The following is a 10,722-nucleotide window of genomic DNA, read 5'->3' on the forward strand; positions in this document are numbered from 1 at the left end:
CGCTTTAATGACCCTTTCAATCTAAGTACCAACTTAAAGTGATACAAAAATGGTTCGTTAGCAGATGGCAGTTGAACGTTGGTCTCAAAGTCACTCCCATTGATCACTATTAGTCTTTGTTCGATTTGCCTTCGAGACAAGAAGCAGTTAGAATCAAAGCAGGAGAGTGGTTTTGGAATGTTAGAAATTGTCCTTGGTGCACTCCGATGGCTCTGAGATGACGAAAAAAAATTAGAACAATGATGGGTCAAAGCTTTTGGTATTCCTCTTCATGAGTGGTCTGTGAACACTTTTAAGACCATTGGAGATGAGTGCAATTGTTACTTGGGCATCAACGAGGATACAAAGCACAAGGTACATCTATACTGGGCTCACTTCAATGTTTGAAGCATGGCTGCAGATCTTCCGACAAAGTACTCTAGTGACTAGAGCTTCATTCTAAAGGACAATCACATTAAACTCAAATCGGCTGGGAAGAATGGCTCTGGGGAAATGGCAAAAAAGGGGTCTGATGGAGCAGGTACCTCGAGCCAAGGAAACCCCTCCATAGTCTTATCTCATAGGCATGCGGGAGGACATTTGGCTAGCTTTAATTCTAAAATGGACCCACCTGTTAACCCGTAGGGTAATGCATGCCTCAGTTCCTGAGCCAAGCACATAATATTTGGGACATAATTTAGACACGAATAATTACAAAAAACACAAAAAGAAAGGCCCAGGTGAAGGTGGGCAGTTTAATGAAAAAAATTAGCCTAGAGGGTCGGTGGTCATAAACCTGACTCAAATGCTAACTCAAATCCACATCACCACTAATCTCATCATCGCTGCTTGTGGGAGCATGATCAGTATAACCATCATTGTTGTCATGCTCTGGCTCCTCGTCAGCACCATCAGCATCCTCCTCACTAGCCTCTTCATCTTGCGGCTCGGGCTCTAATGGCTCATCAAAGCCAGGCCCAACCTTGCCCAAAAGTTGTGCATGATCATTGAGCCGAAACCGCTCATCAACTAGTGCTAGTTGCTCTGGCGTGGCTGCTGTCCCATCAAGGCTCAACTGGAGAAGCGGCAATGTATACATATTGGCCATAATGGAATCGTCTCAAGCATGGCGCTGAGCCACCGTGAGCGTCTGCCCCTGAACGTCCTCTGGGCTCCTCACGCTAGTAACATCAATCATCGGGCCCATCACAGGTAATATGCCATCGGCCTCCTCCTCAGACTCCTGTTCCTTTCTAAGGTAGCGAGTAAGGGTGCTGCCAAAGAAAAAGCGATAGGCTTTACCCGCTCGAGCTTCCTTCATTGCTCTCGTCATAATATAGCCAATGCTGACCTGTTGACCCGTCATCAGCATATATAATAAGCAGACTCTACCCATGGAGGAGAAGTGACCACACGGCATGAGACGAGCGCAAATAATCCGAAGCCACACCCTAGCTTTCCGTGTCATATGTGCAAGGGAAAATGTCTTGTGTGCACCTGTATCTTTCCTTCACTCCCACCTTGCATTGGAGTGACGCCCACATAGAGTATGTCGAAGCTCATGGTAAGAAGGGTGCTCAAGAATCTCCTGGATCGAGTCACTGGACACCAAGGTGTCTTCAAATATCTGCATATGTCATCATTAGTGAAAGGAGCTACGTCACCCAGACAAGAAATCACATCAGGATCATGCAAACAATCCCAATTAGCATACACCTAACGAACCAGAGATATGTTGCACGTGTTGGGATCCTTAAATAGGTATTGTAGTCCCAAAGCATAAACCTACTCTCGTATGTCCTGTCACGGGCCGCCTCCTTCATAGTGTCAGCGGTACACTAATGGCCCGTGCAGCGCCCGTAGTCTAGGCGGACCGCGAGCCAGCCTAATGAGAGTCCCAGGATCCATGGCACGACCTTGTGTCCATGGCTTTGGAGGCTTAGCTTCAACGGTGCTTCTGGTTCGATGTCAAGGCCTTGGCCTTGCCTTGCTCGTATGCCCCTGTGGCATGTTTCATATGTTGGGTCCATGCCCGTACGCACACTTGGGGTCGGCTACGGACATGACAGTCCCTCGCCTGGTGCTGAGCGTCGCTGGTGCGCGCACAGTCCAATCCTCAGGCTTGACACCGGTCTGGTGCCTGTGCACCTAAGCGGTGCGACACCTGAGTAGGGCAACTCTTGAATCCTTGGCCTGTGTCATGTGTGTCCTTTGTAGTATGCCTATGATGAGGCTTTGCTAAATGTGGCCCTCGCGACATACTTCCGTCTTGCATGGTGCAGCGTCGCCCTACGACTGCACCTCTAGGCCAACGGACCCTTGCTCGCTAGGCTGAACCTGAGCCAAGCTCACAAGTCAACACACGAGGTTCTCAGGAGAGGTGCCTCGAGTGTCCAATCGGCACAGAGGGCTTTCTCATTCTCAAGGATAGCCCGCAGGGCATGGTCGGTCCATACGTCAAGCCTCCGGCCCTCGTTGGGCGCCCAACGCTGGCCTGTGGCCGAGCGCCGCCCATAGAGTTGTGTAACTCGTATGGGTACCTAGGATCCATTGGGGATGCCTAGGCAGGCCCTTGAGGTTGTCCCCCAAGGTTGCTCACTTAGTACGGCTTGATGGTGGCACGCACGGGGGAGGCTGGCTGAGCTAAGACACCTCTGCCCCCCTTATATATGCTTTAAAAATAAAAGCCCAAGTTTTAGCACTGGACATGATTCTGCCCGAGAATCATACTTGGCCTTTCTCAATGATCCGAACTCCAAATGAGGCGCCGTCTGTTCCTAACTCTTTCTCTTGACTTCATTCACTCCTCCATGAAGTTTCATCTCATCCCCATGCTCGTGGAACGAGATATGGCCTTAGGGAGTTTTGACACTGACACTGCTCCTTGGCTAAGTCAAGCCCTTAGGTAAATGATGTTCAAATGACGCCAAACTTGGTAAGCACATTCAATAATATCCTAGGAAGAGTGTGTTCACCCGAAATCCCAAGATTCCATCCATAGCTCGGAAACGCTCGGGACTGACACTCAGGCTCGCACGGGGTCGCTCGTGCGTCGACGACCCGTGGGCTCATCCCGGATACTTGTGGAACTTCCTTGCTACTCTTAGGATATGCAATGGAGCATATCTATGATGATTGTGGACTCCCGTCCGTCGGCACCCATGTTGGTGCTCGTCGCCCGCACGGCTGACACTGCCTGCGGGGCTGACACTGCCTGTGGGCTGGCATTGCCTGTGCGACTGACACTGCCTGTGGGCTGGCACTGCCTGTGCGGCTGACACTCGTTTGGCCCGCTCGGGCGCGCCAGGTTGCGGGCGCCAAGGCACAATGAAGGCAGCCCGTAACAGTCCCTATGCTTGGCTTGCAAAGTAGCTTCATCAATTGGGATCTCATGATGGTACCTGGGTGGCTTGAAATTTTTGTACCATATTCGTCGGGATCCTCAAGTACGTACTGTAGTCCCAAAGCATAAACCTGCTCCTATATGTCCCTGTGCTCGGCTTGCAAAATGGCTTCATCAATCGAGATCTCATGATGGTATCTGGGTGGCTTGAAATTTTTGTACCATATCTTCCCATGCTCTAGCACCCATTTGGTACCCCATTTGCATTTTTGACGATCCTTTTTCTATGGCTGACTTGTGACTGGAGGAAGAGCCTGACTGCTCGAAGTCTAGCCAGTCCGGGCCCTCTTTTGGCCTTGGGACCCGGTGGCCTTCTCTTTCCCTTTTCCAATAGTATCGGTAACAGTGGCAACCGATGGAGGCAGTGAGCATGTAGCAAGTTTTGGTTTGGGAGAGAAAATGAGTAGAGGGTTTTGAGAGGTGCTGTATGTGTGAGTTACGGTGAAATAGGGATTTAGGAGGGGGAATATATGTTTTAATGTTGAGATTAATTATGTGTGCAAACTTAAGAATAGTCTCTATGGATTAAAGCAAGCTCCCAGACAATGGTACAAGAAGTTTGAATCTGTTATGGGGGAGCAAGGCTATAAGAAGACCTCTTCAGTAAACATAGCGATTTTCTGATGATGATTTTATCATCCTCTTGCTATATGTGGATGATATGTTGATTATGGGCAGGAATGCTTCCAAGATTAACGCGTTGAAGAAATAGTTGAGTAAGTCTTTTGCTATGAAACACTTGGGTCATGCTAAGCAAATTTTGGGCATGAGGATTACTCGCTTCAGAGATGAAAGGAATCTTTATTTGTCACACGAGAAGTACATAGAACGTGTACTAGAGCATTTCAACATGAATAGTGCTAAGCCGGTTGGCACACCTCTTGCTGGTCACCTGATATTGAGCAAGAAAATGTGTCCTACAACAACAGAGGAGAAAGAAAGCATGGCCAAAATTCCCCATTCCTCTGCCATCAGAGGTTTGATGTATGCAATGGCATGCACTAGACCAGATATTGCTCATGCAGTCGGTGTTGTCAGCAAGTTTCTTGAATATCCTGGAAAAAAGCACTGGGAAGCTGTGAAGTGGATACTCACATATCTGAGAGGAAGCTCCAATGAATGTTTGTGTTTTGGAGGATCAAATCCAATATTGAAGGGATATACAAATTTTGATACTGCAGGTGATCTTGATAATAGAAAATCAATTACGGGATACCTGTTTACTTTTTCAGGGGGAGCTATATCATGTCAGTCAAAATTGCAGAAGTGTGTCGCACTGTCTACAACTAAGGCAGAGTATATTGCGGCTACTGAAGCTGGCAAAGAGATGATATGGCTCAAGAGATTTATTCAAGAACTTGGATTGCATCAGATAGAGTATGTTGTCTATTGTGACAGTCAGAGTGTAATAGACCTGAGCTAGAACTCCATGTACCATGCAAGAACATAACACATCGACGTCAGATATCATTGGATTCGTGAGCAAGTGGAGAACGAATCATTTCAGGTCAAGAAGATTCACACGAGTGAAAATCCTACAGATGTGTTGACCAAGGTGATTCCCAGAGACAAGTTCGAGTTATGCAAAGAACTTGTCGGCATGAGCTCTATCTGATAAGACGGAGATACCTCCTTCAGGTGCATGGGACTGGAAGGGGAGGTTTGTGGGGTCGAGCCCCATCAATGAATATAAAAGCATACAAAATGAGCAGGAAGGCTACTCTTGCTACTTTGAAATGTGATGGCCGTAAGCCATATTTTTTTTTTGCATTCACAAATGCCAATTTGACTTTTGGCATTTAGATGAGGTAATCAATGACATCTGCTGGCCAATTTCACTCCTATAAATTGAGAGCTCCAGCTCATTTGTAGGTACACCAATCTCAGACAAATACATCTAAGTATTAGAGAGCAGAGTGAGATATACCATAGACTGTGTAAGAAAATAGTCTGTGTAGAAAAATAGAATGTGAGCGATATTGTAGTGAGGTGGAAAAATCAAAAGAGGGTTATTTGTTTTGAGTGTGTAGTGGTCTTTGGAGTGTTTATACTCGCAACTACACAGTGTAAAATTCCTTGCTCTAATGATATCAGTTGCTCTTCTTGGCTCGTGTTTTTTCTCTTATTCAAAAGGGTTCCCACGTAAATTTTGGTGTCATTATTTCTTCTTTTTTATTCTTGTTGATTAACCATAACTTAGTGTTGCGCGTTTATCACTAATACCGTGAATATTGCTTTTGCGGGTCTTTTTTATTCCCACCACTTTTAACACTTGAAAAAGTAGCAGTAAGTGAGGATCTTACAGAGGTTGAAATCTCTTAGATGATGAACTTGGGACTAGAACTACAACAACTAGCAAGAGCAGAAGAGGTCTCTTGGAGACAAAAATCAAGGTGCCTATGGTTCAAAGAGGGGGACAGAAAAATTAAGTACTTCCAAAGGATTGCAAACTCTCACGGAAGGAATAACACATTGACAAACTCCAAGTGGGATTTGAGATCTTTGAGCGCAAGGAGTTGCCAAAAAAAGAGAACGTGTACTTCTATGAGAAGCTTTATACTGAGCAAGAAAGCTGGTGGCCTAGTGCTAGCTTTGAAGACATAGTCACCATCACAATAGAGGAAAGTCTCAATCCAGAGGTAATCTTTGAGAACTATGAAGTGTTAGCAGCTATACAAGCATGTGTACTAGACAAGGCATCCAGCCCTGATGGATACGCAATGACTTTTTATCATAAATTTTGGGAGTTCATCAAAGCAGAGATCATGGGATCCCTCCATCAGTATCATCATCATTGCTGGATGGTGTGATCATGCAATGCCTCATTCAATGCTTTGATCCCTAAGAAAAAAGGGCAATAGAGACTTAAAAGAAAGTGTATAAATTGCAGCCAAATTCCTATCAGAGAGACTCAAGAAAATAATGGGGACAATGATCTCAGATTAGTAAAATGCATTTATAAAGAACATACAAATTACTGATACCTTATTGATTGTAAATGAATTTCTGGACTGAAAGTTGAAGGAGGAGGGAGCAAGTATCTTATGCAAGCTTGACATAGAGAAAGTCTTAGATCTATTGATTGGTCCTATTTCATATCAATTCTTAGTTAGATAGGACTTGGTGAAAGGTGGATCGAATGGATCAAGTTCAATATATCTATTGTCAACTACTCAATACTCATCAACAGGAGGCCAGTGGGGTTTTTTTCCCCACGAAGAGGCTTTACTGGGGATAACCTTTCACCCTTTCTCTTTGATAAAGTGGACCTGGCTTAACTCAACCCCAAAAGCTAGCTCATGGAGAGAGGATTGTCCTAGACCATATAAGAAGGCCTTCCCATCCCTAAATGAACGATATGGGACTCTACACTCCCCTACACGCCAGGACTGGACATCTGGAGCGTGGACAACATAAGATGGGGGGCCAACATCGGCAAATGAATTGGGATGGGCCTAGCTCTGATACCATGATAAAATGGACCTAGGCCTAACTCAACCCCAAAAACTAGCTCATGTTATCAAAAATGTATTGAACGGCAGCTGAGTGCTGAAATTGCCAAACAGTGCATGTCGTCATCAGTATGTACTTGCTGAGTGCTATTAACCGGAACTTATGTATGTTGTCTGAGGTTATTTTTCCTCATTTGTGATTTCTAGGAAAAATAAATGCGAAGTTTGATCACATATTTGTCTGAAAGAGTATTGGCGGTTTATTTTAGAGAAATCCAATTGACGCCACTTCATGCATACCCCCTCTGTGTTTTCAACACCCTCCTATTTTCTTATGCATCAGAAAGTAAAGACTTGATCATTATTTCATTGGTGTGAGAAAAATGAAGAACTTGATTATTTAGTACTCCTGTGTCCCAATTTGCTTGTCACTTTTCACTTACTGAGGGTCAATTGGACCAATCTTCGCAGCTAAAATTATAAATACTATAATAGTATTTTGAAACAACACCTACATTTTTAAAACTATACAAAAAGTATGAGTTGCAATCCCATATCAAAATGATTGAAGGATACACTCCAAAATTTTAGCCAATGATTGTTTTTTGAGTCTTGGAAAGCAAGAAACAGTGAACTCTTTTAATTCTATGGTACTTCCTCATATAGGTATTTCTATATTGGGGACACTGTTACACCTGAGAGAAGACAGCAACTAAATATATCAATGAATTAATTATCTCTGGAGAACATGGACTAAAGCTCCTTTTCATGTACTATATGTGTTTCGTTTCTGTTTGATTCTTTTAATTTATTGGAAATTTGGTATTCCCCATATCGGACACAGTAACACACTTGAAATGAAGAGAACAAATTCATAAGTTTTGATGAACTAATGACCTTTGTTTTTTCTTTTACTCTAGTAAAAGGAAAATATTCCAAGTGAGAACCTTCTATCTTATTTTTCAGCTATAATGTGTGGGTGGTTGTTAGAGTGAGATGCTGAGAATTATTATGTATGTGTCCATTTTACTGCAAGTCATATCTGCCCGTATTCTTTTCCCTATTTGCTTCCTTAAATCATTTATTACAGGTGCTTATCTTGGACTGACTGGAAGTAGGATATCATCACCTGCTGATGCACTGTATGTTGGTTTGGGAAGTCACTATGTCCCTTCTGCGAATTTGGGTACACTGAAAGAAGCTCTTTTGGCGGCTACCTTGTATGTCTTAGCATTTCCCTCTCTTATAATATGAACCTCAAGCACCCAAATGTTGAACTTTATCAACTTTTCACAGCTATGTGACATGACCAGATCCTTGGCCTTTAGTTTTTTTTTTTTTTTTTGTGGGGGGTGGGAGCGTATCCATACATTCAAAAATTGCTGTCATTTCATTCATCTATGTTGTTTTGTCACTTTGATCCTTCAACATTCAGAAATTCGGTTATGTTCTTTGTCCCCATGTTATTGGAAACTATTTTAGTGTATATTGCTTGTTTCTAGTGGTTTGAGTCATGCTGGAGGGGAAGTGTGAAAACACCACAGATCCTCCAAAAAGGGGGGGTGGTGTAAAAAAATAGTGGTTACTTTATGAGGCCATCTGGCGTCCTATTGCAGGTGCTGAAGATTAGTGATCCTTATTTCTTTGCATAAGTTGTTTTTTATTGTGTTAATGGTACATGACATTTAAGTGGTATGTTTTGAGTTTTAAAGATGTTCTATGAATTATTTATTTTGGAACAGCTCTCAGGATCCGGATGAAGAGATCAAAGCGCTTCTAGCAAAATACAGTACTAACCCTGATTCAGAATCCCGGTTGAAGTGTCTTTTACCCAGAATCATTTCAACATTTGGTGGTAACAAGCCAGTTAAAAATATAATAGAGGAGCTCGAAAATCATCAGCAAAGTGCTGATACTTTGGGTATGCTTTTCATTCATAAATGAATCAGATATGCTTCCCAATTTATTCAATGTGCAAATCAATACTTGTGGGGCAAGCTTTGTTTTCATTTTCATTTGTTAGTTCATCTCCATGACAGTGGCAGAATGGGCCCAGGATGCTCTGCAAGGGTTAAGAAAGGGGGCTCCCTTTTCTCTCTGCCTCACCCAGCGGTACTTTTCTAGGGTTGCATCTGTATGTGGCAAAAATGAGAATAACTTGTCGAAGGTGAGCTTCCCTGATGTTGTGCTTTTATTTTGTTCTTTTTTCTTTTACTATTTTTCTTCTTTCTGAAAAAAAATCACGACCCTTTCACTTCTCATAGATCTTTGGATTTTTTTGTTTCTTTCTGCCATTCCCACACGCAGCTCCCTGGTGTTATGAAAACTGAATATCGCATTGCTATAAGGTCTGCTCTACGTAATGATTTTGCAGAAGGTGTTCGTGCTGTCTTAGTGGACAAGGATCAGGTTCGTTTCTTGTTTGACTCCTTTTATGCAGTTATGAACTCCACGGAACTTTATCAATTCCAACGCAACTTATCCTTTTGGAGCTGATGTAACAAACGGCAGTTTCGGTCCTGAACTTAAAATGGAGGCAAAATTCCTATTTCGAATAGTTCAAGGGCAAAATTGGTCATTTTACGTTGTTTTAGACTAACTTTTGGTAGGAAAGGTATCTTTGAGTGCAAGCTCATGATAGAGGGGATGTGTTAATGTTTAATTGTTTGTCAAGCCTGGTGGTGCATTTTCTGATAGGCTGTTCTGATAATTAAAATTGAGAAGATGAGGAGTCGTCTTCTTTAAGTACTTGATGAGAGTTCCTGATGCACTTTGTCCTTTCTTATAATGGGAATTAATTATCATATTAAACACAATCTACTGTAGTGTGAGTGATGATTTTCTAGTCTTATAGAATTAAAACCTTCACAACGAGTTTGGTTTCTGCAGAACCCAAGATGGAATCCATCCAGCTTGGAGGAAGTGAACCTCAATGAAGTGGAAGCTCTCTTTGAACCTCTCAGCCCTGAAGTTGAGTTGAATGTTTGAGGTTGGCCAGGATATCTTACGGAGTCGATCTTTCTTCCTTATCTTTGGACAAATAAGAACATATGATTTTACAAGTTTTAACTTAGCATACAGAGTGTATGTGAGGTTATTATAGGCCCTGTTCAGATTCAGCTATTATTTGCCATTTTCGATCTATTGGAATTTTAATTGCTGGTAATACGTGTTGGAAAAATAACTCTTATATCTCAAAAATAAGTTAGACCGTATTCTTTATTCTTTACTAGACATAATTAATAGCCAATTAATGGTTGCTATTCATTTGCCATTACAATTCTTCATTATCATTGAATAGTCATTATATGACTTGAAATTACCGTTATCACTTATTAGCTATCACATTAATCCGCAGCTAATCTTTACTCATTCTATTCGTTATGAGATTAACTAGTGAATATATCCGCGCGAAGAAATATATTTTCTTTTACAAATATTGAAAATTTAGTGGAAGAATAAGGAAAATTATAATAAAAACTATTGTAAATAAGTAAGAATAAAGGTATAATTCCTACTATACCTACATTTAGTTTATAACATTATTTCTATCAAGGTAATGAATTTTTACAATATAAATGATCAAAAAGTAAAATTAACATGGTAATAAGCATGAAGTTGTAAATTTAATAAAAAAGAAATAAATAAATATGGAGTAAAACGAAAAAGGAGAATAACACATATCATTCGTTTGTTAGGCTCGAACCTCTCTCAGGATTTCAACAGTTCAACTTGATACAAAAATAAATAAAATTAAAATTTAAAAAGATTATATTAACTCCAAGGACAAATTAAAAAATAAAAAATAATCAAAGTAAGATGCCGATTACAAAATGAAAAATAAAAATAAAGTTATATTATAAAAATAGAACTACTCCAGTAATGACT

The 10,722-nt window shown here is 41.7% G+C and overlaps 1 protein-coding gene across 1 annotated transcript in view; it reads left to right on the forward strand.

Moving 5' to 3' along the window:
• The window catches only part of LOC132603486 (3-hydroxyisobutyryl-CoA hydrolase-like protein 3, mitochondrial), a 43,490-nt gene extending 33,441 nt beyond the window's left edge, over window positions 1-10,049 (forward strand). The window contains exons 6-10 of the mRNA XM_060316585.1: window positions 7,925-8,054; window positions 8,577-8,755; window positions 8,874-9,001; window positions 9,142-9,243; window positions 9,724-10,049. Of these exons, the coding sequence (XP_060172568.1) occupies window positions 7,925-8,054; window positions 8,577-8,755; window positions 8,874-9,001; window positions 9,142-9,243; window positions 9,724-9,822 (638 nt within the window). The 3' untranslated portion in view covers window positions 9,823-10,049. The remainder of the gene's footprint in view (window positions 1-7,924; window positions 8,055-8,576; window positions 8,756-8,873; window positions 9,002-9,141; window positions 9,244-9,723) is intronic.
• The last annotated feature ends 673 nt before the right edge of the window (window positions 10,050-10,722 follow it).

This window comes from Lycium barbarum, chromosome 7, assembly GCF_019175385.1.
Source record: "Lycium barbarum isolate Lr01 chromosome 7, ASM1917538v2, whole genome shotgun sequence".
Lineage (NCBI taxonomy): Eukaryota > Viridiplantae > Streptophyta > Magnoliopsida > Solanales > Solanaceae > Lycium > Lycium barbarum.